The sequence below is a fragment of the Nycticebus coucang genome, chromosome 5, assembly GCF_027406575.1.
Source record: "Nycticebus coucang isolate mNycCou1 chromosome 5, mNycCou1.pri, whole genome shotgun sequence".
In the NCBI taxonomy this organism is placed as follows: Eukaryota; Metazoa; Chordata; class Mammalia; order Primates; family Lorisidae; genus Nycticebus; species Nycticebus coucang.
In genome coordinates, this window is record NC_069784.1 from 31701730 (window position 1) to 31729155 (window position 27426).

Sequence of the window (27426 nt, forward strand, 5' to 3'; positions counted from 1 at the left end):
TCAGAATCTAGTAACACATTTAATATCCTTGCTGCATACAAGCTGCATAAAAGAAACACAGGCTGCATTGTTTTGTGTTCCATGCAGTAAATGTTCACAAAAATCAAGCAAACAACTATATATCCTTCAGCCACTAAAATTAACCCTCTCAGTTATAACAGACTTATCAACAAAAATGAAAGTACACATTTGCATCAAAACTGTGTTGGGCTCTTAGTCTTTGAAGAGTTGGTTGGAAAGACCATAAAAGCACTGGTAGCTGCAAATTTTCCTCTTATTTTCACACAGGACTAAGAGTATTTTCACATGGCTTTTTCGAATGATACAGGCTTTTGCTAAAGAGGCATTTCAGGCTTCAAATTAAAACAATCAACCTTTAGTGAAAAAGTGCAGAAATGCTTCTCTTGGGCTTCTAATCCTGGAAACAGCTTGCTACAGGTCCTTAAGGCAAATGCCAGGAGTCAAAAAAATCATGGAACAGTCTCAGACTATAAACAATAAAATCGCTGATCGAGGTCTCATTATCCCCAGACAGAAACTCCTCAAGAGAACGCCTGTCTGAATAAGACCAGCAGCTTCTTGGTTTGTGAAGTTTCATGAATTCTATATCCTAGATGCACTGTACTTTTTTCCCCTACTGTAGACAGCTTCTGCAGTAGATAAAAGTTCATGATGTTGCTTAAAAGAAAAAAATACAAAGCACAGAAGAGCTACTCAAAGACCAAGCAGTTTTCAGGTTTGTTTTTGTTATACTTTTACATTTTACTTTTGTGGTTGGCAAATGGAAAACCAAACTGGGAAATCATAATGTTGGAATATTTTAAGGGCATGCTATCATAGATATTAACAAGTTTATTTATACAATAAGACCTCTGAAGAAAGTGCTCAGCTCGATGCCACATCCCAGAATAGCCACTGTTGCTTTCTTTTTCCATATTGCTCATGAGTACAGGTTTCACAAAGATACCTGAAGGCTTCCCAATATGCTTAGCAACGATAAAATTCATGGCAATATCATCACAGTTTTGCGTTTCATCTATCAAAGCATGCACCGCTGCAGGCTGCTTCTGAAAGAGTTCAAGATATTTGCTGTTGAAGAATGAGGCTCCGATCAGCACCATAGAGTACTGGTCACCATTTCCAAGACTTGATGTTTGTAGTTCAAAACCTCCGTAACTGTACACACCTGATGAAGTAGAGATGTGCTTTCTAGGAACAAATCCTATAATTTGATCAGGAAATTGCTGAAAAGAGGGAGAAAGAACACGTAAGTGTGGCATTTCTTTGGAGAAGACACAGTGGAAAAGGTAATGACTTGTCATGAGAGAATGAAACTGATCTGTCAACTTTTCCTTATTCTTGCCTTCTACATCTCAATCTCATCCAACTCCAGGCAACATTGTAAATCTGTTCTGACAAATTTACTAGTCAAGTTCTACCACAACCCAAATCTCTCTGAAAACAAATTTCCTAACCTTACCAATGTTCTCCTAATTCAAACAATATCTGATATGAATAAACAGCAAATGTTGAAGGACTGGACTCTTTGGTGACTGGGATTTGTGCAAGAAAAACTGACTACATGATATGGCATTTATTGTAGGAAATAAGACATAATGTGATTATTTTGAAAAACTGTTCTAATCTCTTAGGAATCCTTAAAATTATGGATCTACATGTAAGATTTTTATTTTTTATTTTTAACTTTCTTACAGACAGGATCTCACTTTGTTGCCCAGGCTGGAGTGTAGTAGCACAATCGTAGCTCATTGTAACCCTGAACTCTTGGGCTCAAGTGATCCTCCTGACTCAGTCTTTCAAGCATCTGGGACCAACGGCCTGTGCCACCATGCCCAGATAATTTTTCTTATTTATTTATTTATTTTTTTTAGATATGGGGTGGTTTTACTCTGTTGCCCAACCTGGTCTCAGCTCCTGGCCTCAAGCAATCCTCTTGCCTCTCTTCCTGAGTCACAGAGATGACAGTGTGAGCTACTGTGCTTGGCTTACATGTATGATTTTATTATTTTTCAAGCTGATTTTAATGCTCATAAAAAGTCGCTTTTGATTTTAAACAAAATATTTTATTCTTTTTCAACTTGAGTATTTTTTAAAAAATATGAAATCATATAAACAAATATAAATGTGTATATGTAAGTGAGAGTGATGTGTCAGTATCTTTGAAGAAGTAATAAGCGGTGACAAAATACAACATTAATAAGGGGAGACTGACTTAAAATAAAACAAAAATCAGCATATGAAAGACACTGGAGCATGGGAAAGAGGAAAGGACTTACTGGGTTGAAAAGTTTAGTTCACTCTCACAAATAATTTGAGTTTCATTCATTTATTGAATAGACAGTGAATGAGGGACATATACGTGCTTACACACACACACACAGATCATTTTAAAGAACTCAGAGTCTAGAGAGGGCATGATAGGGGTATGTGAACAAGAAATTGCAATACTATGAAGAAGCTGTAAATGCAGCTGGGTAAATCTTATGGGAACATTGAGGATAGAAGGACAACTGTGTTGCCGGAGGCCAAGAGGAAGGTCAACAGATGGGGGATAAAGGATGGGAGGCTTCAGAGAAGGGGTGACATTTGCACACCATAGGAGAAGAAAAGAAATGTCACAGATGGCTACAGGAGGAAAGAGAAAGCCCTGAAAGTGAAGGTCATGGGCCAGCACAGAGGCCGAGGTGGATGTCTAGTCCAGTTCTGCTTGATTATGTACAAACTCGAGTCCTCACACTATGTGAGCTACGGGTCAGACTGAATTTAAGGAGTCAGATTACCTTGGTCTAAGGGTTAAAACTGTTTTTGATATTTTTATAAATAAAGCCCCACATCACATTCATCCAATTGTAATTATTGTTCTACTTAACCACACTCCCCATACTCTGCATCTCCTATCTCCATTTCAGGTTAATTGATTTTTTTTTCACCTTAAACAGAAATCTCACAGCTGAAGGATTACATTAGAACTTTTTGCCTAAGAAGCTTTTATTTGCTGGGCTGGAAAAACTGCTGATATGGAAAATTTTCAATTTGTTGATCACTATACTAGGCCTGAAGTTAAGAACTCCAGTTTTTAAAAGGCTGATACCTGCAGAGTACTGTGGCCTTTACCATTAATATCTAATGCTGTTATGTTGCAAGTGGCTAATTAAAAAAAGTTACAATAGTGAAAATTAGACCTTTTATTGGATAGTAGTGTTTAATTGTTTGACAGAGCTTCAGAGTATCTGTATGCAGTTTGGGTTTTAGAAAATTGTAGTGCAACTTGAAAAAGTCAGCTGTTATTAATACATGTTCAATAATAAAGAGTTGCTTTTATAGGATAGTGAGCAATTTATGTCTGTTTATTCAAATTAGGATTTGGAAAAAAAACATCGAATTTCTTGTTAAACTTGGCAACAGTGGAAGTGAAATCAGGGACATGTTAGTTGAAGCTTATGGGGTTAATGCCAGGAAGAAGACAGCAATGTATAAGTAGATTAAATGTGTTTCTAAAGGGAGAGAAAACGTCACTGATGAAGAGAAGTCAGGGCAACCACTAAGGAGCAGAACCCACAAAAACATTACAAAGATTCATTGAACCATGCATCAAAATCATCGGCCCACTGTGAGAAGCATAGCAGATAGAGTAAACACTGATAAAAAAACAGTTGGGAAAATATCTGAACTGAAAATCTTGGCATGAGAAAGGTGTGGCTCTTGCATCACAACAATGCACCAGCTTACAAAGCACTATCTGTGAGGGAGTTTTTACCCAGTAAACAAATAATTGGAACACCCTCCTACTCACCTGCTGTGGCCTTCAATGACTTTTTTTTTTGCCTGAACATAAAGGAAATATTGAAAGAAAGAAATTTTGCCAACATTCAGGACCTTAAGGGTAATAAGACAACTGCTCTGATGGCCATTCCAGAAAAAGAGTTCCAAAATTGCTTTGAAGGGTGGAGGCACTGGTGTCTGTGCACAGCTTCTCAAAGGGAGTGCCTCAAAGGCAATTGCTGTGATACTCAGTGAGGAGGTGCACTACACTTTTTCAAGGATGAGTTTGTGAACTCAATTGTCAGTTTTCATAGATAAAAGACATTGTAACTTTCAGGAAAGTTGATTGAGCTTGATTAAGGGCAGGAAATCTTGATTAATCTATCTCTTAGACAATACTGTCTACACTGTTTAGGGTAATTCATTCACATATTTCCCATGTTTCTTTAGCTAAGCACCAGAGAAGATTTCATACAAATGGTTTCATAAAGGCAAGAGCAACATTTACCTGCCAAACTGAGAAAGCAAAAACTAGGTCCTGGGCACTAATGAGCGTGTCATCATCGACCATTAACACCACTGAAATGAAAGGGAAAAAATTGAACAGTTTGGAAAAGAAAACAAAACTAGTTAAGATAGTGTCTATATAGATTATTCAAATGAAGTATTTTCTGACCAGATTAGTAAATAAGAAATGTATTCTTGGAAAGATTTGCCCAGTAGATAATTTTTTTTTTTTAATTGTAATTGATTTCTATAACTGCCTGTAGGGCAAATAATCATCCAACATCCCAGAAACTATTAAATCTATAAATTAATAAAGCTTAAGATTCTTTTAAGCAAATTACAACCCCATGACACTGCTACAAATGGGAGGAAAAGGGGAGTGGCAAAAATATATTAAGCATAAGCTAAAAGGCATCTTACTGCTTGGTGTAATGCCATAACATGTAATTATAGCATATCCTTTTTTACAATATTAATGCCTTTGTCATTGTTGCAAGATAGATGTGATTTCCTTTCTAAGAGACTGCTTCTTGACACATTAGAAATTGCCCTAACGCTTTTCAAAGTTGTTCCTTATGATTAACTTCCCCACTTTTTCTTCTCTTTCTTTTTTTTTTTTTTTTTTTTGAGACAGAGTCTCACTCTGTGTTCCTGGGTAGAATGTTGTGGCAACATCAATCTCTTGGGCCTCAGCTTCCCAAGTAGTTGAGACTACAGGCTCCTGCCACAACACCCAGCTAATTTTTCTATTTTATTAGAGACAGGGTCTTGCTTTTGCTCAGGCTGGTCTTGAACTCCTGAGCTCAAGTGGTCTGCCTGCCTTGGCCTCCCAGAGTGCTAGGATTACAGTCATGAGCCATGGCACATGGCCAACTTCCCCATTTTTCTCTAGACCAGGCATCCTCAAACTTTTTCAACAGGGGGCCAATTCACTGTCCCTCAGACCGCTGGAGGGCTGGAATGTTGTTTAAAAATAAAAACTATGGGGCACTTAATCCTCCAATTTAATGTTCCAATACTCTAGAAGAAGAACACTCCAGAAGGATGGCAGATTATACATTACATGGAGGCTGCCCCTGTGTTTCAATGTATACAATAAAAGAGCTTTATCCTTAAAAAAAAAAAAATAAAAACTATGAACAAATTCCTATGCACACTGCACATATCTTATTGTGAAGTAAAAAACAAAACGAGAACAAATACAATTCACACCGCCGCATGTGGCCCGCGGGCCGTAGTCTGAGGACCCCTGCTCTAGACTGTTAAGACAAGTAGAAGGCCACATGTCTGTACACCTGCCCTGGCTCCAGTTGGCTACAGCCTTTCCAGGCTGAGAACCCAGCTGCTACTCACCACTGGTTTCCAGTTCAGGGAAGACCTGGAGTCGATTTCTCATTCTGTTTGCTGTCTGTTGTTTGAAGATCACAGGGACAGGATGAGGCCCTAGGGAATTCCATAACTCATCCGGTCCCTTCTCCCCAATATTGTTCCACACCACAATCACTTTGTGCAGATGTGGTACTGCCTGGTAATGATTCAAAATTCTCAACAAGAGATCTGTTCTGTTGTATGTCTGCATTATGAGGGTAAAGGAATCCAGGGCGGACTTGCCCTGGGATTTGAGGTCCCTGCGTAACATGAGCATCTTGTCTTCTTTGACATTGGGAAGTAAAGTGTTCAAAGCACCAGCCACCAGGAGTAACACCAAGATGACCACCAACAAGAAACGGAGCACTCGGATCCCCATTACTCTTCCCGGAAGTTTGCAGATGTGGCAACACCTACGGTGGAAATGGAAATGAAACACAGAAGGTTAGCCCTCTACTAGTCACTGTGTTTTTATGTTGTTTTTCCAGTGAAGAGTCAGATCAATCTCATTTTAGCTGATGCAAATTCAGTTTTCACTTTCTCTTTGATAAGATGATTTGGCCTAAAAGATAAAAAATAGAGTTCAATATTCTTTCCCTTTGGGGCCTGTTTTGTTTTGCCGTTGCAAACAACAAAAAAAAATCTTCATGTGCACCAAATTGGAAGAATTAAGCATTTTAAAATTTTCTCTCATTTTACCACTAAAATCTGGAACTAAGATTACTTTTCAGATTAGATTATATTTCCCTTAGTTGATGCCTTAGTACAACATCAGTTTTAAGCTTACGTTTGGTAGCAGTAAATTGAGTTCCAAATAAAATCAGAAGCAGAACCATAATACATAAAGTGGCGAACAATTACGGAGGATTATTACTTATCAGGCCCAGTACTATATGCTTCATATGACATAGTAGGTACTTATCCATTCAACAAACTAAACAAATATTTAGTGAGCACTTACTTTGTGCCGGGGACTATTCTAGGTTCTGTGGATACAGCAATTGATGAGAAAGACAAGGTACCCTGTTTCCCTGAAAATAAGACAGTGTCTTATATTAAGGTGTGCTCCCAAAGATGTGCTAGGTCTTATTTTCAGGGGACGTCTTATCTTTCCTGTGAGTAGGTCTTATTTTCGGAGGATGTCTTATTTTAGGGGAAACAGGGTATTAGTAGCACAGGACATGATAAGGAGAGAGATAACAAGATAAATTCAAAAGCTAATTCTGGGTAGAGGTTATGAAAAGAATCAATCAAAATGACGTGATAAGCAAAGGCTACGTGGGGCAGGGGGGGGACTTGCTAGCCTCAACAAGTATATATTTCATTCCAAGTTAGATGGGAGACCACTGGAAGACATTGATCAGCAATGTGAGTGGATCTAATTTATCCTTTATTACTGTTATTTCCATTTAATAGCTTAGATGCTCAAAGAGATTAAATAAATCTCCCCAAATTACTAACTAAGATAAGGTAGCCAGGATTTCCATCAGGAAAATCTGCCCCAGTCTAGGCTGTCCATTATTATGGGCTATGGGTTATACTTTCTGGGTTTAAATCCAGGTTGAATTGAGGCTCTTGAGTTTCCAAAGCACTCTCTCATGGCTCATAAGGCATTATTGTCAGATAAATCTCTCCCATCTTCCTTACTATAACTGAAAGATTTTCCAGAGATGGCCAGAGAATAATAATGAACAAATAATTGATAGTTAGGGCCTCGATATTCACAGGTCAAACATTTTTGTATAATTGAATCTCTCACTTATATGAGAAGAGGTAAAATCTCACATACAGTTTTTTAGAGATCTGGAATTCTGATTCTGTGGCTTCCATTAAAATTTTATTTCCAGCTTGGAGCCTGTAGCTCAATAACTAGGGTGCCCAGCCACGTACACCAGGGGCTGGTGGGTTCTTCTAAACAACAATAACAACTACAATAAAAAAATAGCCGTGCATTGTGGCAGGGGCCTGTGGTCCCAGCTACTTGGGAGGCTAAGGCAAGAGAATTGCTTAAGCCCAAGAGTTTTTTTTTTTAATTGTTGGGGATTCATCGAGGGTACAAGAAACCAGGTTACACTGATCGCATTTGTTAGGTAAAGTCCCTCTTACAATTGTGTCTTACCCCAAAAGGTGTGGCACACACCAAGGCCCCATCCACCTTCCTCCTTCTTTCTCTCTCTGCTCTCCCCTTCTCCCACCCCCACCGTGTCCTTAATTGTCCTCATATCAAAATTGAGTACATAGGATTCATGCTTCTCCATTCAAGCCCAAGAGTTTGAGGTTGCTGTGACCTGTGATGCCACAGTACTCTACTGAGGGCGACACAGTGAGACTCTGTCTCAAAAAAACAATAAATAAAATAAAATTTTATTTCCTTGCCTGCTGCCTCCCAGTATAGCACTGTGGGCTTTCAATTTCTTTTGTCTCACATTCTTCTGCCATTGGTGCCTCTAGTTCCATACTACTTATTCTTCCACAAACCTCCAAAAGCCTTTTAGGTAGATTCTAATTGTGAATTCTAAAGTGAGAAAAATGAATCATTCAAGGAAATTAACTTAAGTGAAGACCAGAAGCAAAAATCAACCAGGTGTTTTTAAACAATATATTTAAAATACCCTTAAGAAAAAAGTAGATTTCTTAGAAAGAAGGAAATATGTATTAATCTTGAAGACTTTAATTAAAACTATAGTCTACCCTGTCTTAACCACTTTCAATACAACTTCTTTCCTTAGGTTACATGATAAACAGTTACTCTCATCTGTTGCGTAATACGAACACAATAAAGCCAGAAAAACTTCTTGCTACTAACCACATGTATGCTATGCTAACTGTAAAGAGCCACTGTCACTGTCCTTCTTGGTGTAACACAACCTCTATATATTTTTTATTTCTTCCCATCTCTTGGAAAAGTGCAGTGTGTATATACATATACAGAAATATCTAAGCTCTTGATTTCATATCTTGTGGCTAAAGTTAGGCAATTATAGCTAAGCTGGCGTTCCACAGGCGATCCTACTGTAGTCTGAATCTTCCTATCTAATAGAATATGATATACCAAATTGAATCTGACTTTACTTGCCAAATGGTATCTAACCAATTTTTTCTGTTTTTTACAGAGGGACTTGGCAGGGGTTGGGTTAGTGAGCATCATGTCCTGTGACCTTGTTTCATGTTGGAAGGTGGTTTTGTAACTGTAGATAGTTTTCTCTCTATAGTTCAGGGACCAAGAAAGACCACATAAGTCTTATCTTTAACACCTTCCTTTGACTTTTGGAAGAATGGGGAATTCTGAGGATAGGGACACACATTCCATGAGGTGACCATGTGCTGTGGCCACATGCAAGCAAAGGAAGGTCTTATCCACAAGGACCAGGGAAAGGTCATGGCCATTCAGCAGCTCTCACTTTTCAACAGTCCAGATCTAAAAGCAATGCTACCTTTATGGGATTTTTGGAGAGCTTCAAGGGTATTCTATCCTGGACTTTCTCTGTAGCTTGTTTTATTAAGAAGAGCAATTTTGTGTTTCCCCTTCTATCAAGCTTCACTCTTAAAATATGAATAAAATGAATTATTTTCAAAGTAACCTCAGCTTTACCATGATTATTTTTCAAGGACAGCAATTTAAGCCTTCAGAGTACAATGTTTGCATTTTATGTACCCTCTTACTAAACATGCCGACCAAATGTAGTAGACCAAAGATAGACCATTATGAATTAATAATCTTGGCTCAAAGTCCTTGAAAATACTTTTAATACTGAATCAAAAGCAGGTCCCATAAAACATATTTCAGTTCTACATAAAAGTGGCTAGGTATAAGCACTCAGAGTAAAGAAGGATTTTGACAACTGCATTAAAATAAACCAGGATTAAGGCCTTCGTGTTCATGTTCTGCTAAGTGGGAAGAGCATATTATAAAACTTACACAGAACTGTTTCCAGTTTCTAAAGTAGACACCAGTAACTTTTTACCTGGCAGTTCTAGTCTAAAATAAGTAATGAACGTTAATTACTCAGTTACTATAAATATGCACTTTGACACCCATGAGCGACTGCTTCATTTTTATCCTTACATGTAAGTAGGAGTTTATCCCCTGGGCTCATCACAGAAATTTCCTCCTTCAGATAGCTTCTAATCCCCATTTTACCTCTTTCAGAGGTTTCAGGAGATACGGATAATTTATGTCTTTAGAGACATAAATTTCATGTGGTATTTATTAAATAATGCAGCGTATAAAATGATGTAAATTTTTTCATTTGCATAGAAAACCAAGAAGAGCAAGGACTTTACAGATGGCAGTGCGAGTGGCACACTGTACTTGGAGAACAGGTGAAGTCTAGAGCTCTACTGTAGACCCATCAGACACAGCTTCAGGACAGTTTGGAGAGTTAATGATGACTTCATGGCTATATGAATTTCGCAGCTGGTAGTGTCTCCTCCCTGTGGCCCACAGGCTGCATGCTGATTTTGTGGGCACGCTTTTTTGCTTCTCTGTGGTGTCAGATATCGTGGAAAGTAAGCACGGACTTTTTTTTTTTGGCTAATCAGCTTTTGTCAGTGTTTGTGTTTTTAAGGTAGGGCCCAAGACAATTCTTATTCTTCCATTGTACAGCAGAGGAATAAAAAAAAAGGTTGTACATCCCTGCATCTTCCGTACTTTTCCAGAGAAAGTTCCAAACCTATCATCTAAATCCCACTTTGAACAAGAGATATGAGAAGGAACCTATCTGAATGTCCTCTGTGTCACCTGGGAAGAACTAAGCAGTAAATGTAGCCGCCTCCCAGTTCTCTCGCTGTCAGTATCTAAACTCTCCCTTTAGGTTTTGACTTTTCCCTTTTCAAGTTAAGTCCGTGTATATTTACTGAGGCCCTGCCTCATTCCAAAAAGGACCTAACACCTCTTAGTCTATTCCCTTCCTGTCTTTTCTCTTGGTAGGTTAAATATAACTTTGATAAATATAATAAATGTCATCAAAACAAACCAAAAATCCTTCCCCCTCAAAGATTCCTAGAATGGTTTGTGTGTGTGCCTATTAATTTAGTAGTAAAGAACACATCTTTTTGTTGTTTTGATACATTGTTACTCAGGTACCTTGCACACCAGGGGTTTTCAACCAGGGACAATTGTGCCCTGTAGGGGGCACTTGGCAAAGTCCGGAGACATTTTTGATGTTCAAACTGGAAGGGAGATACTATTGCTACCTAGTGGGGAGATGTCAGGGATGCTGCCAAACATCCTATGATGCACAAGATAGGCCCCCATGGCAAAGAATCATCTGGCCTAACAGGCCAATAATGCCAAGGTTGAGAAACCTTGCTCTACATATAAGTTGCCTACTAAGACACACTTGAACATGACGAGGAGGACTCTATTGAGACGGCCTCTGCAAAACCCACTTCTACAGATTATTCTCAAACAATAAGGGACAAAGCCATGTCTCTAAAAACTGCCTCAATAATTACATGTCTCCCTGCACAAAGCATAAACTCGGAGAGCTGAAAGGGACCTCAGAGCCTGCCTAAGCCAATTTCCTTGTTTTACTGGTAAAGAACCCAAGGTCCAGGGGTAAGGAACTTGGCTCAGCTCATGCAGCTGCCTGCGGCTAATCGGCAGCAGAGCCAGGGCAAGAATCTAGATCTGATGGCATAGTTCACAACTCTTTCCACATTTTTAGCACAAATTCTACAAGAATGTATCAAAACATTAACACATGAGACTGCCGCTAAATTACCTGTAAGATAATATAAGAATTCATACTTGTTTTGTTGGAGATCTTTAACAACAGCTTTAATGAGCATTCACATACCATAAAATTCACCAAAGTTCAGTGGTTTTTGATATATTCATAGTTTTGCAACAATCACAGCTTCATTTTAAAACATTTTTAATAACCCCCCAAAGAAGCCCCAGACCTACTAGTAGTTACTCCCCATTCCCATTCCCCTCACCCCCACACCTCTCTTCCAGCCCCAGGAAACCACTACTTTCTGTCTGAATGGATTTGCTATTCCAAACATTTCACATGAATGGAATCAACACTATGTGGGCTTTACATCTGGGTTCTTTCACTCGGCATAATGTCGTCAAGTTTTATATAGATAAAACTCTATATATCACGAGGCATACATCAGTACCTCTTTTTTCTTATTGCTAAATAACATTCCATTGTACAGATACAGCACATTTTGTTTATCTGTTCATCAGCTACTGGGCCTTTGGGTTGTTCCCACATTTTGGCTAGTAGGAACAGAGCTGCTGTGAACATTCATGCATAAGTTTTTATGTGGACATGTTTTCATTCCTTTTGGGTATATACCTAGGAGAGGAATTGCTAGGTCATCATGTCAGGAATATTTACCTGAGAACTGAAGTAGCTTTGGAAAAAGCATTATATGAAACTATAAGATATTTTGTTAAATGTAGATATAAAAGTAAGAAAGCAAGGCCAGGTGCAGTGGCTCACACCTGTAATCCTGGCACTCTGGGAGGCCGAGGCAGGTGGACTGCCCCGAACTCACAGGTTCAAGACCAGCCTGAGCAAGAATGAGATCCCACCTCTAAAAATAGCTGGGCCTTGAGGCAGGGGCCTGTAGTCATAGCTACTCAGAAGGCTGAGACAAGAAAATCACTTGTGCCCAAGAGTATGAGGTTGCTGTGAGCTATGACGCTACAGCACTCTACTGAGGGTGACAAAGTGAGACTCTGTCTCACAAAAAAAAAAAAAAGAGAGAAGATTAAGAAAGTAAATAATATACAGTCTTATTAAACAACAATGCAAATTCTCTCATGTATATATGTATGTCTTTAAATGGAAGCCTTTTAATTTGAATTTTCAAATTACTTGCTATTCAATTATTTACTATGTCATCTATCAATGTTCCCTGGAAGGAACACTCTGGGAGAATCTTTTTCTCAAGGCTAGCTCCTTCAGACTGCAAAAGGAACGATTACCCAGAGAGAAGCTGAAAACAATTATGCCACAGCACAGCGTGAACAAAGATTAGTTTGTCCTCTGACTCATGAGGTAGAAAAGGAATGAGCAGCTTGGTGCTGTACGGTGAGAAGCTGTCATTTTTATTTTGATATCACAGATGGTAGAAGAACGGTAACTACTCAGCCATTTCACTATGAGACTTGCCTCATACTCTACAGATTGTTTCTCCCTTGGCTCACCCTGCAGAATATGTACTTGCCTACAAACTGATGATTCCAGAATATAGATATTCAGAAAAGGGCCACAGCTGCCAAGAGATAAAATCACTCCAGGTGGAATGCAGAGACTGAGTCGGAACCCAGGCATTTCTTCTGAGAACACAGAGAGAGAGAGAGCTGGAAGAGACAGCTGTCCAATCGATGAGGAGTTTCTGGCCAGGTTTATGGCTGCAGATGACCGATATTGTTCAAACTGAGATAAAGGGGCATCTGGGACCAAATTCCAAAAGGAGTTTCCCCTAAATGCTACCTACATACGGTGAGCTGATTGTGAGCATTGGTCATGCATTTTCTCTATCCCGAATGCACTTCCCTCTCTATTTCTAACAAATTCCTACACTCTGTGCCTCAAGTATCTTTCAAATATCACCTTCCCTGGGAATGTGTCCCTCACTCCTCTCAGTCCTTAGCTTTCCAGTGAACTCTGAACACAGTGCTACTAGCTCCCCCCAACCCCTTTCTTTGCAGTTTTTGGCCGGAGCTGGACTTGAACCCGTCACCTCCGGCATATGCCGGCACCCTATTCCTTTGAACCACAGGCCTCGCCTGCTACTAGCCCTTTTTCCAGTGACTACTGACTATGCCTCTAATTCCCTTTTCAGGCTGACTGTATCTTGAGGGCACTTTTGTAATCTAGAATGGGGTTTGGCCCATTTTTTTTGTATTCACAATTCTTTGTAGCTAAATGGAATGAAGAAATTTATGTTTAAAATATCCTAAAGGTCAATGGATACCTGAAACTGTAACAGAACTAATTCAAATTAAATGTAAAAATAAGGCTGAATTGGCTGGGTGCAGTGGCTCATACCTGTAATCCTAGCACTGTGGAAGGCTAAGGCAGGTGGATTGCTTGAGCTCAGGAGTTTGAGACCAGCCTGAACAAGAGTGAGACCCCACCTCTATTAAAAATGGAAAAATTAGCCAGGTGTAGTGGTGGGTGTCTGTCGCCTCAGCTATTCAGGAGGCTGAGGCAAGAGGATCACTCAAACCCAGGAGTTTGAGGTTGCTGTGAGCTATGATGCCACCACACTCTATCCAGTTGACACAGTGAGACTGTCTCAAAAAGAAAAAAAAAAAAGGCTGAATTAAGCCAAGAGACATTACCCTATATAAAAGACTTGGGTTATCACCCACTGGTGACTAGGAGAGCCAGTTGTGAAATGTGACCTCGAGGGTACGCAGGCTACCCTTCTGGTTTCAGGTCTTTTGCCAAGTCACCGGATAAAGAAAAGAGGTCCAGATCTCTGATTTTTTCACATCTTTTCAAAGATGTTCCACATTAAAATACTGTTGAACATGTGTATCTATGAAGTTCTTGGTGAAAGAGCTAATTTGCCTTAGGGGAAAACCATTATTTGTTAGATAGTATTGTCGCTGTGAATTTCTACAGGATGTTTAAGAGGTCAGAGTGATCAGAACCTTAATCTGGCATGCAATGTACGTGATTTAAACAGAGAAAAAAAGCCTTACCTAGTTAAGAAAGGAAAATTTCATTTGGGTTCAGAAATTGACAAAGACTACAGACTTCAGCACAATCAGCAGAAAAGCAAGTCAGCACATTGACCCTATCGGTTCAGTACCGCCCACAGTAAACCGTCTGTATTAACATTTTAAGCAGGACAAACTAGAATTTACTTCAGTGTGTAATAAAATGTAAAGTGCCAGATATAGTACATGAAAGTGCACTTTTCTTCACAAGTTTTTTCCAGGTGCTCCACAGTACGGTGGGAGGAGTTTTTGACTTTAGGATTTTACCCACATTCAGGAAATTCATTCTTTTCACTGTTGTTTTAGAAATGCCCTGCAGCTCTTCTCATCTACCAACTCCATCTTCTTCTTCCTAAATGATTTCCTCTCCCTTTTTTCTAAAGAGCCCACGTAGTCTTACAAGGTTCATCTTAATTCCTGTTACTTTGTTTTCACAAGTCTCAATATGTCAAAATAACTTAAATTATTTTGTGTTAACAGTAAATATAGTAAGGCAGGAATCAAAATATATTTTAAATTTATACTACTAATAATCATAGAAGATTCCATGTAGTGTCACAGATTTACATTGTGATCTAGCTGTGTTTATGACCAATTATACAGTGACATGAATGGATCATTTAGATGACTACAATCTGGATCAACTGTGTTACAGACTGGCAATAAAGTGATCCATCTTTTCTTATTATGATTGTTGATAACTAATTTCAACAGTGTTATGTAGAAGGCCTAGTCCTACCCTTACTACGTTTTTGAGACTATAGTTCTAAAACAGAATTGCTAAAACATTGAGAAACAGCTATGTGGACTTCAATATCACCATCAAATAGATAGATGCTGCTGCCAACTGGTTATTTCTTACCCCAAGATGTGAGAAAAGCATCTCTGGTAACATTAAATATTGAGTCCTTCTCCTGGCAGCCAGGTTAAGTGAGCCATTTCTTTATAGGTAAATTGGGTTAGAAAGAACAAGGCCAGCATTTAAAACAGAGATATGAGACACTAAGTACTTGTGTCTCTATTTCCCTCTTCAATCCTACCCCTTTATCCATAGCAAAAGGTGGTCATCAGTCCTGGTATTTTCCAGCTTTCCTCTTTCCTACACAAAGGATTCCTTCTCAACATTGCTTCAGGTAGCTGTTATCAGTTAATTACAGTCTGCTTTATTATCACTGATTTACAGGGAAATAACATGTAAATATTATGCAGAGTCTTTTTAAAGCACCGCCTGTCTCCTGCAATCCAGCAATTTGTTACTGAGACAGTGAGGTCCTCTCTACTTTCAAAATGCACTGGTCTGAATTTTGCTAGATAAAAGTTCTTTTTAGCCTTGTAACTTTCTCCTTATAACTGTCTCCTGATTAATTGTAGCTATTGATGATGAGGAGGATGAGGATGATGTTTGGAGATGACCAATCCAATGGACACATATTAGGGCAGAAGTAAGAGTGGCCTTATGCCTAAGAGCAACATCCATGATTCACAGAATCCAAGAAGTCAATGCAGCCTAAGAAGAAAGCCTAGAAATAGAAAAGCATTTTTAGCTCAGTACAAGGCCATGGAAGATGAGCTCTAGAAATGGGTCAAAAAGAAACCAAGTACATCTGCAAATACTTTACTTTTACCATTCCTGATACTGGAGCTTCCGATATGAAACTCTATTTTGTTAGACAACAGATCCCTGGAATATTCTACAGAACCCTTCCTAAAATCATTCCTCTCTGAAGAACGAGATTTCATACATATGAATTATGACTTTTAACTATTTTTAGATAATGAACCTAAGATTAAAGCAATCCCAATTCATGTGAGCATTCTCACTTTATTAGAAGGTCAAAATATCCAGGTCAATAAATATTTAGAGGTGCTTACCCTGCACCCAGCACTGTCAGGCACCAGGACTGTAATGAACAAGCAGCTTAGCAACAGTGACAAAAAGCTGTCAAAGGTCTTCCCGCTTCTAGTTACATAATGCCTTAAATTCAAGTTTTAAATCTTCAGAAAGAAGAGAAATTAAAAAAAAAAAATCCACCCATTTTATAGATGAGACAGCTAGCTTAAGAATACAGTATTAAACGGTTTTTCCCTAGCCACAGAAAGAGTGGTGGGTCAGAATCAAACCAAACTCTCATCCTTGAGTAGTTTATATTTTCTGTGTCTTCCAATAAGTCTCTACTTTCAGCTTTGTTCTAGTTTACAAGAATATTTCAACTGTGTATGTATAATCTGGACTACTATTTTAATGTACCTAAAAGAAGTCTAACAGTATTTTCTAAGACGCTGGCTCAAGTAAGAACTTTCATGTCCAAGGAAACAAAAATCCTCTGTAGGAAATAATATTTCTTAGATAAAAGTATTGGCATTTTGCTCAGGTTAATTGTAGCATTATTTGCAATACGCAAAAGGCAGAAGCTGCTTTATGCAACTTAGCCTTAGTCAATATTACAACTCCCTTTTTCACCGACAGTTCTCAAATGTCCACTGATGAATGAATGCATAATTCATTCAGGAAATAGAATATTATTTATACAATGAAATATTATTATTATTTTGAGACAGAGTCTTACTTTATCGTCTTAGGTAGAGTGCTGTAGTGTCATAGCTCACTACCTCAAACTCTTGAACTTAAGCAATCCTCTTGCCTCAGCCTCCTGAGTAGCTGGTACTACAGATGTCCACCATAATACCTGGCTAGTTTTTTTTTTTTTAGTAGAGATGTGAGGGATGTGAGGGTTTCTTGCTCTTGCTCAGACTGAACTAGAACTCCTAAACACAGGTAATCTACACACCTCGGCCTCCCAGACTGCTAGGATTACAGGCATGAACCACAGTGCTCAGCTCCACAATGGAATATTATTATCAGGCTTAAAATCAAAGGAAATTCTGATACATGCCATGACATTGATAATATTGAGGACATTATACTAAGTGAGTAGCAAAAAGACAAAAACTGTATGATTCTACTTATAATAAGTATCTATGGTAGTCAAATTCACAGAAACAGAAAGAAAAATGGTGGTTGCCAGGGACTGAGGAGAAGGGAAAATGGACAGTTGCTTAGTGGGTATAAAGTTCCAGTTTTTTAAGATGACAAAGTCCTGGAGATTTTTGCACAGCAATGTGAAACTGCTTAATACTAATGAACAGTATACTTAAAATGAGTAAGATAATACATTTTATGGTTTATGTATTTTACCACAATTAAACAAAAACAAAAAGAAAATAATGGTAACTTACCTCATTGTGTTAAAGTCTAATTTTTAAAAACAATTTTCCTTATGGCTTCAGTGATTGATGGGGACAGGCTCTCTTGGAACTATTAAGGGAAATCAAAGAATTTTCTGTAATGCTTCGATCAATCAGCAGAAAATTTTAAAAAATAATGCTTTTAATACCATTGTCCATAAGATTTGAATTATTTTAAAAATTGTAATTTGCTATTCTGTGTTCTAAAAATTAATTTAGGCAATGAAGCAGATGATGGCTTCCCATGGGGTTGGCGCTAACGCTGTTCTACTTTTGTTTTAATCTTTCTCTTGAGGGTCCAGAAGCAGAATAAATTCACATTACGCCAAGTATCTATAATGTTTATCCATGTGACACCAGAGGATGAATGTCATGGAGCAAAACCTCTGAACATGTTTGTGTAGGGATCATGCAAAACCTGCCTTTTTCACTGTGGTTGGTTTGCTGAAACAACAACTCACAATTATGATAGAGTAATAAGAGGAAGGTTTATTTCCAAATACCATGCATATGGGGGGAATCACAAGAATGATTTCCCAAAGTCTCAGTGATGGTAGGGGACTTCTAAAGATGCCTTTTAGAAGGGAGGGGGGTAGAGAAACTGGAAAGCATAGGTGCAGTAGGTGGTTGCTAAGGGGGATGTGTAGATGGAGGGAAACAGATTGAATTGTAGATTCACCTGAGAGACAGGTCTTCTGCTTCAAATGACCTTAACGCCAGGCCTATTTGTATGCAATCAACAGCCTTTTCTGATTCTAAATCAGGTTACCCAGGTTTTATAGAGGAGAGGACAGTGTTTTCTCATCAAAAATGATGTTTTAATTTAAAATATTCTTTAAGGAATCATATTTCAGGGTGAAATTTCCTTAGCTCCTTCATTCCCCTCGTCTGGAACTTCCCTAGAAGTTTCACACATTAAGAGCTGAGTTGGTAACCATGGAGAGAGCAGGTTAGTAATCTAGTAATAAGATGGCTGAAAAAGATACAAGAACATAAGCTAGGATGAGAATGGATAAGCAGAAAAGAACAGATCTAAGCATGCTTCCCCACATTTCATTAACCCAGTCTTCTATTCTTGGGAATAGGTTAGTAAAAGAGTTCTATCTTAATGGTGTGGGTGCACAGATCACATTCTTCCCCCCCTTTTCCCACAATTCAAAGTCCAAAGTCCAATTAAGACAAGTCCCACAAGGAATTCCCTCAGGCTTCAAGTTCTGGGCAATTTAAGTGAATATTTAGGTTCCAGTTTTCCCTGAGGTATGTATGTAGACACAGCAGATAGTGTTCAATACTGCATAAATTTTTCCAGTGTAGCCAACAGGCAATCTTTGTTAAGCCTTAAGGCTTTAGAGCAAATATAACTGTTTTATATAATTCTGTATTTTTTTGGCCAATCCTTGTTCAACAGATTAGTTTATTAAAAGTTACGTCTCACTTTATGAGCTGGTATTGCGGATAAGGCTGGAATCTAATACAGGTGGGCCACAGATTTTTTTCTTTTGAACCACTTTTCTTTCTCCGATTTCTCACTTTACTAAAAATAAATTATAGCAGAACTAATTTAATTGCCAAAATAAACTGTATTTTCAGTATACTGAGTCTGACTGTTTGCATAAAGTGCAGTAAGAATAATTATTAGCCATCTAGGCTTTTCTCTTTTTTAAAATTGGCTTTGCTGGAACTTTTAATAAGGAATCTCAGGTTAGACTTAAAAGTCTCTCATGAGCCAAGGTTTCATCTGTGCCATCATATATCTGTATGCATTGGGTAAATTCCTCTTCTCTTGAGGTCTCCATGAAAATTGTGGTTCCTTTATTGTAGACCTGTCAGAAAGCGACATTCTTTTTTTTTTTTTTTTTTTGAGACAGAGTCTCACTATGTTGCCCTTGGTAGAGTGCCATGGCATCACAGCTCACAGCAACCTCAGCTTGGGCTTAAGTGATTCTCTTGCCTTAGCCTCCCAAGTAGCTTTGACTACAGGCACCTGCCACAGCACCCAGCTATTTTTTGTTGCAGTTGTCATTGTTGTTTAGCTGGCCCAGGCCAGGTTTGAACCTGCCACCCTCGGTGTACATGGCTAGCACTATAACCACTGTGCTATGGGTGCCAAGGCAGAAAGTGACATTCTTTACTTATTGCAGACCAGGAAACGTTGTTGATGGGTGTCTGGCTAGTTTTTTTTTTAAAGGACTTTTTTTATTGGCCTTATAAAATCAACCTTAATTTCTTAAGGTAGTCTGGACACCTCTGAAAAATGCTATTTCAGTCAAAGCCTTGGTAAAATAACCAGTGCCCCCATCATGTCCTATAGAACAAAACAGATTCTTATGGAACTTATGCAAATGACTGTACTGTCAGAAATTAAGAATATTTACAAATGGTTTTCAAATCTTGGAGAAATCAAGGAGAGAGAAAAAAAATAAATGCTTCAAATATTGCTCTTAAGTACATATGTTGCTGAAAGCTATAAATAGCTTAAATGATAGAAAATGATTTTTTTGACTACTGGAAAACAGAACACAGAAAGAATTAGCAATGTTTCAAAGAAAAAGCCATAACAAATCAGCTCAGTTCCATGTAACTGATTTCTGTTCTGTTTGAAGTTAGGGTAGCAATAATCATGGACATGTTAACCATCTACTTAAAGTCCTGGAAGTTTGCTTTTAGTTTGACAGTATTTAATTTCCAAAGTCATCAGAAATTTAAATTCAAGAGAATATGCCAGCCTTCTCTACTATTTCCCTTGAAGGACAAACTATGGACTCAGCCAGTTGCAAAAGACACTTTCTGAGATGAATTAAAATTACTACTGACAATATACACTAAGACAGACCAGTATTTTATAATATTGAAACATACGTATATAAATATAATTCACAGAAAATTAACTACCATTTCATATTTGGCAATATTTCCTAAACATTTTTAACATACCAAATATGCCTACTATGTCCTTCTCAGACTTTCAGTGGTATTAATATTTCAAAAAGACCAAATTTAGAGTTTTGATTTTGGAAAGTTTGTCAAATATCAAAGGCAAAACATTTGTTCAAACAGGATTACAAGCCAAAAGATTCTAAAGGCAATACAGAGTCAAATGGATAACATGCAAATTCCTTTACAAATTTTCTTTTATGAGCTTTATTTAACCTGCACAGACAATCAACAAACATTCTAAACCTCCCTTTGTTTTTGCCCTGCTTTTCATTTTCTTAAATAACCATTCTGTTTCAGGACACAAGATCTTTTCTTACACAATGCCATTTTATTTTCTGTCTAATTTTTCTTACTCTCAAAAAAAAACCTCTTTTCACAAAACAGGATCAGAGTTTACTATGAAGTTAATTATTCACTTGGCTAAACTGATAATTAGAAGGTTTAAAAGGTAAGAATCTTATTCTTTGACAAAGACTCAGTTTCCCAAATAATTTAAACAACCAAATTATTATATTTTACAAATGAGAGCCATTGCATGGAATATTAACATTGATGTAGGATTTTCCCACTCAGGGTTAGACAGGGATTCCCCCCATCTTTTTTTTTGGGCATAAACAGGTTGTCCTCTCCAGGCCACATCCCCCAGACTCTAGAAAGGTTATGAGCAAAGTAGCCTGAAACACCCCTGGGAGGTTCCACTTTGGGTAGGGAGCACATACCTCAATTCTGAGGAAAAAAATTGCAAAGACCTAAAATCTTGCCCCAGGAGAGGGACTGTATTCAGTCATTTGTTAACATACTCATTAAGTTTGTAAACGTGTTTTTCGTCTACCAAGTTCTGGCCAAAATGTAATACAAACGCCCGGACAAGGATGCATGTGAAGACTTCCGCCTGGGTCCTCCCCTTTGCCAGAAGCTCTGAAAATTTTCACTACCTCTGTATTCTTCTCTATCTAAAAAAATCTTACCTCACCACTGATTTGTGGTCCATGGGCTCACACCCTCCCAAATCTCTGAGAGCAAGGACTCACCCAAGAAGAAATTCCAGTAATAATATGACTTTAAGGATTTAAATTACCAAAAAATATATTCTGAAACTATAACATAGGCATCATTCCTGATGTCTTTTCATTGCCCACCTAATTCTCACATGGCCGCAAAGAACAGAATCTGTGTCCTTTACCAGGTGCCGAGTTTAAGACAGAAAGCAGTAAAGTGGAACATCTAGTTTCTCTCAGAATAGTCAGGGGGCAAAGTTGGAGCAGGGAAGAAGGGGCCATGTGGGCTAGACTGTGTCCTACAGCTGTGGGCCTAAGCATGGGAAACATGCCGTTAGGCCTCACAGAATTCAGAGGCTTAAAATTAAGAACATAGGCTTACAGTTGAATCTAGCAAATTTAGAAATATTACAGAGGTGGCAGTTTTACAATCCTTGGACACTTGAACAACAAGTGTAAAACTAATTTTATCTCAAGGGATACCAAAATCACCTGAACAAGAAGGTATTTGAATTACTCCTGTTCATACAAAGTTCTTAATCTTCCTGGAGATATAGTTAGGACACAGTCTAACGTAAACCCTTTCTTAAAACACTATAGCATGGTTCCCAACAGGGAGGCCTTCTCGTGCTTTTCTCATTTCCTTCCCTCAGACAAACCACAAACAAGTCACAGATGGAGTAAAAAACGGGGGCCACAGACAGGGTAAAAATAAGGATACAGACAAGGGCCACTTACACCATCATTTCACCTTGTGAAGGGGGTTGGGGCTGGGGTCCCGCCTGTTGTTTGAAAGATCTTCTCAGGGATCAGGGAGAAGTAATTGAGGATAGAGAGGAGTATAAGTTGGAGGGGGGTTTAAGGTGGATCTTAACTTTTGTTCTAATTCAGATTTCTGCTCATCAGTTTATTTAGGGGAGTTTTTAAGGCTAGCTGCAACACTGATGTTTGATTTTCTTTCAATTTGATCTTCTTAGAACTATAAATAAGGCAATTGCTTAAGATGAGAGCACTCCAAAATTTTCTTTAAATTAAGGAGTTTATCTAGTTTAAAGGATGCATCTTAGGGCCACTAATAGAATTTTCCATTGTATATTTGTTCTAAAAGTAACTCAATCCAATGACTCTTTACAAGGTCCAATGGCTCTTCATAGAGAAGGCCATTTCCAAGATTCCCCAAAATTCACTTTCAGAAATAGACTTATGATAGAATAGACAATGACAAAAACTCACTCCTCAGAGCTTGACACGTTCGGTACACACAGTCTTACATGTCTTGGACTCCCAAGTCTTTCCAGACTGGCTGCCTGATGTGTTCCAGACAAAACACGCCCTCCAGATGGCGGAGACTGAGGAGGAGAGAATTCCCACTCAGTCACAAAGTCAAGCTCAGAGACATAAAATAGGATGAGATATGGTTTTTATTTCAGGGACTCACAAAATTCATCTTAAAAGTCCCCAGACTAGCTAGAACCACGTAACTGTTACTATGCAGAGCCGGTTTGAACAGTCAGGTGGCGGGGAGCTAGGTCCGAGTTCTACCCTATGGTAATCCTCTTTAGACAAAACAATTCAGAAAGACAAGTGACAAAACAAGAACAGGCAATAACAACAATAATGATAAAAGCTATATTGGAGAGGAGATGGAATCAAAAAATATGAATATTCATATGCCACAAAGTATCTAAAAATATACTAATACCAGAGTCTCTTTCAAGACTAGTCACCAACAAAAACCATTTCTCTTATTAATTGTAAATATGGAAAGGATGACAATCTTTTACCATCTGCTCAACTGGAGTCCACTGAGAGGAAGATGGGGAGCCCCAACTGGTAAGTAAAATATCTCACCACATGCCAGCTGGTGTCAGGGTTCCAATCTTCCTGCTGCAGCTTTCAGGAGAGCAGACTGGCTTTGACATCCTGCCAACCACATTAAACACTGTAGGGATCACCTGCCTTTTCCCTTTGGTTGGTTCACTGAAAGATCAACTCACAATTGTGGTAGATTAAGAAGAGGAAGGTTTATTTCCAAATACCATGCGCATGGGAGGAATCACAAGAATGATTTCCCAAAGTCTCAGTGATGGTCAGTGACTTCTAAGGATGCTTTTGAGAAGGGAGGGTGGGTAAAGAAACTGGAAAGTGTAGGTGCAGTAGGTGGTTGCTAGCGGGATGTGTAGATGGAGGCAAACAGATTGAATTGTAGATTAACCTGAGAGAAAGGTCTCCTGCTTCGAATGACCTTAGGGCCATGTTTATGTGTATGCAAATACAAATACCCAGGTTTTACAGAGGAGAGGCCAGTGCTTTCTAATTAAAAATGGTGTTTTAATTTAAAACATTCTTTATACCAAGGAATCATATTTTGGGGTGAAATTTTCTTAGCTCCTTCCTTAGCAATTTATGGTTATATTCAATTTCTACATTTATATGCATCTGTAGTCTTAGCCATCATTACAACTCTCTTTTTCATCAACAGTTCCTAGGGCATGGAATTTCAAGCACTGAAAACACCACAGGGTCTAAAATAGGGTTGTAGATAAATGCCAGGGTTGATGACTGAGAAATGACAGATGGTGTCTTTCCTATTCTTTGCTGATTATTGTCCAAAAGGAGCTAGAATCATGGCTGGAGATGAGCTTCTGCCCCTTAATTCTGTTTTCATTTCCACAGTCCTCAATCGTGTGTCTGAGCAGCTGGCAGGTTTTTTTCCCCATAGAAGCTGCATAGCTAACCTGACAGAATTAATTGGTAGGAGACTGATATAAACAAATATTTAAAAGTTCAGAGTAGAATTTTATTTATTAGTTAAAAAATGCTCATTACTATATTTTATAATCTTGTAAGATTAGTCTTATATTAAGGAAGAAAGAATTCTGATTGGAGACTTTCAAGATGCTGCATCTAATCAGAGACTTGTATGATACTGACCACATGAATAGAGTTGAAGGACATGACTGTTCAGTCATGTTCTTCCATGATACAACTTATTGAGGGGCAAAAGGAATGGCTTGGTGTTGAAGGAGCTAAGGAAACTTCACCCCAAAATATGATTTATTGGGAGAAATATTATTTTGACTTAAACACCATTCATAATCAGGAAACATTGACTGAAGCCTTTCCTCAATCTACCTAAATCTACAGGGGCTTCTGGCCTCCTTATCACATGCTAACAGATCTGGCTCCAAGGTCATTTAAAGCACATCTCTCACATTAATTTACAAATCAGTGTTTCCCTCCATCTACACATCTCCCCTAGTACCACTTACTGCACCTATACTTTCCACACTCTTCCTCCTCCCTTCCAAAAGGCATCTATAAAAGTCACCGACCATCACTGAGACTTTGGGAAATCATTCTTGTGGTTCCCCCCCATGTGCATGGTTTTTGGCAATAAACCTTTCTCTTATTAACCTACCATAATTGTGAGTTAATCTTTCAGCAAACCAATGTCAGGGAAAAGGGCAAGTTTCACCATGATCCCTACGGTGTATAGGGAGAAAGACTCACAGAGTGATGTCCCTTCTCAGTGCACTAAGGGCATTCCTTGTGCAGATCTAAACATGTACAGTTCTAAAATACTGGACTGATTCCCCTGTCACAACACCCCTCTCTTCACATCAGTTTCTCTCTGTAAAATTCCTCCAGAGAAAGAACTTTAACTTACCTGGCTTTGTATTTCCAGTGCCCAGCACAAAGCCTGGCATATAGTAGACACTCATTAATTGACTGTTGAGTAAATGAAAGAAACAAACTTTGATGTGGCAACATACATAGATTAACATATGAGAGACAAACATAATTTCAAGATGATAAAAGAAGTGAGGCACAGCCTAACATTTTCCACTCATAGAACTTTCCTGATATAAAGTGTATCCATCTTTTTATATTGCAAATAAAATGCCTTTAGTTTTGAATTTGGTCATTACCAAGATTGAAAGATGTAAAGTAGCACTGCCACTTTTGGGAAGAAGGTCCTCATGGGAATACTTAGATATATACTATCTCACATCATTAGGGGTTAGGAGCGGGAGAGCCTCTGGAAACAGATGTAACTAAAATTAAACATCAGTTCTCCACTGTATTTCCAAACTGTTTGAAACAGGGTAATGAAGCTTTATCCATAAACTATCTGACCAATTTCTGATTTGTAGTTAATAGCAGGATAAAACAGAAAATTCCTCTCCAAAGGCACAATACAAAAACATGGGTTGGAATTGCAGTTGACCTTGTGAGTTAGGAGAATGCTAATCAGCTGCTGAAATTTGATTATTATTTCCCCCACCCCTAGTTATATCATACTGAAATAAAGCAGTTTGGAAAAGCCTAATTTCCATGGAAATATTTATCTTAGTTTGCACCCAATTAATGTTTCCCCAGCAGTGGAAGAGAAAGTGCTAACATAAAAGCATCTTTTTTGTTTAAATTAAAATAATAAAATATATGCTAAAGACGGCAAAGACAAAACGATCTTACCAGAACTTAATATCTGGAAGCTAGCTGTTTTTACACAGCAGCTTTTTATTAACATGAACATTTTTTAAAATTAAAGACTAGGTACATATTTTCAAAATTAAAACTAACAAATTACTATCCTACACACGCACACAAAGTTCCGGAACGCGAATAAAACGTGCATATATCTTCAGCACACACACAAAAATTTAAGACTAGAGCATTTTGCGGTCTCCTTACCTAGAATGCAGAATATTGCAGTGGGGCGGCCGATTTATTTGCTGGCAGCTTGGTTATCATAAAACGGAAGGGGCGTCTCGCTGGCTCATTTCCCCCCATCACCCGAAATCAAGCAGCATGCATCTACCCCTCCTCATTCGCTGGACAACCTGGAAAAAAGCGCCGCCTGCAAAGTGAGTGCCTGGAGCAGGGGGACAGTCCCCGAGTGGCCACCCCTCCCTTTCGGTGACGCTCCACTTCCTGTTAGACTAAAAGGCATTCCCAAGAAGCTCGGTTTTGTAGTTTCCAGCCCGCCTCCAAAAGCCAGTCCTTTTCTTCCCCCATTTCTTCCCTAAGGTAACAACTTTTAATCGCTCACGTGGCGGACCATCTGACCTTATCCAAATAATTTCGGAAAGGCGCCCGCGCGAGGGCTTCCTACGACCGCGGAGGCCCTGGAAGGGCCAGCGGGCCTGGCCTGCCTGAGCTCTGCGAGCCCGGAGCCCCGCCGCGGAGTCAGCTTCTGCCTGCACTTCCCTGAAACTGGCAGCAAGGCTCCGACAGCAACCCGGGAATGACCTGGAAGCGAAAGGGACGCGCACGAATTCTAGAGTTTAGCGGATTGAGATTGTAGGGGAAGCAGTGCGCTCACCAAAACTCAATTCAAACAGGGTCTCGTTGAACCTACCGTTAAGAGCTTCTTTCCTATAACACCTTTAACAGTCTTTCTTCCGAAAGAGATTGGTTGATCACCTCCTGCGTTGCGGTACAGGGGGTGGACCGGATGGATTACTGGGATTTGGATATCTCTCGAGTTCACCCATCAATAACATTCCTTGCGCTTCCTGAGGACTGGCAGCAGAACATGTGGCTGCCTGCAGTATTAAGCATTGCTACCTCCTGCACCAGGATTTGATGCCAATGGTGGGAGAAGGGGCAGTGGGTAAAGTTTGGCGCCGGGAGCCAGTGCATCCGGGAACACCGGATGGTGTTGGCAGTGAGGGTGGGCACGAACGGGCTCTCAAGCTTCTGCCAGCCCAGCGTACAGGTTGCCACCTCACGATTTTGCTCCTGAGCCCCAGGGACTGGACCCTACCCCAGGCTAGCCTCTCACACGCCCCTCAAGGTTGCCGCTTCGGTCCGCTGCTCCAAAGACCCAGGACAGCTCCCGCCCCACTCCCTCAGTAGCCCCGCCCCCGCGGCGCAGGCCCCGCC

General features: G+C 39.1%; 1 protein-coding gene across 8 annotated transcripts; it reads right to left on the reverse strand.

Moving 5' to 3' along the window:
• Positions 1 to 27375, reverse strand: EXTL2 (exostosin like glycosyltransferase 2). Of its 8 annotated transcripts, XM_053591894.1 has the most exons (10): positions 26900 to 27374; positions 26608 to 26790; positions 26233 to 26381; positions 25205 to 25266; positions 23386 to 23457; positions 22768 to 22883; positions 17591 to 17669; positions 5644 to 6071; positions 4292 to 4362; positions 1 to 1244 (listed from the first exon to the last, which is right to left on the reverse strand). In XM_053591894.1, the coding sequence occupies exons 7-10, from the start codon at positions 17593 to 17595 to the stop codon at positions 756 to 758; spliced, it is 993 nt and encodes a 330-aa protein (XP_053447869.1). In that variant the 5' UTR covers positions 17596 to 17669; positions 22768 to 22883; positions 23386 to 23457; positions 25205 to 25266; positions 26233 to 26381; positions 26608 to 26790; positions 26900 to 27374; the 3' UTR covers positions 1 to 755. The 8 variants fall into 8 exon arrangements, with proteins under 8 accessions (XP_053447869.1, XP_053447870.1, XP_053447867.1 ...); XM_053591895.1 differs by lacking the exon at positions 23386 to 23457 and having other exon boundaries at positions 22806 to 22883; XM_053591892.1 differs by lacking the exon at positions 23386 to 23457.
• Positions 27376 to 27426: the final 51 nt, after the last annotated feature.

Bases quoted from the DNA above. Each gene is read 5' to 3' on its own strand.
- EXTL2 (XM_053591893.1), bottom strand. The intron at 4,363-5,643 runs GTGAGTAGCAGC...CTTTCATTTCAG, and splicing joins CCCTGAACTGGAAACCAGTG to TGGTGTTAATGGTCGATGAT. The intron at 1,245-4,291 runs GTAAATGTTGCT...CCCTCTTTTCAG, and splicing joins TTGCTTTCTCAGTTTGGCAG to CAATTTCCTGATCAAATTAT.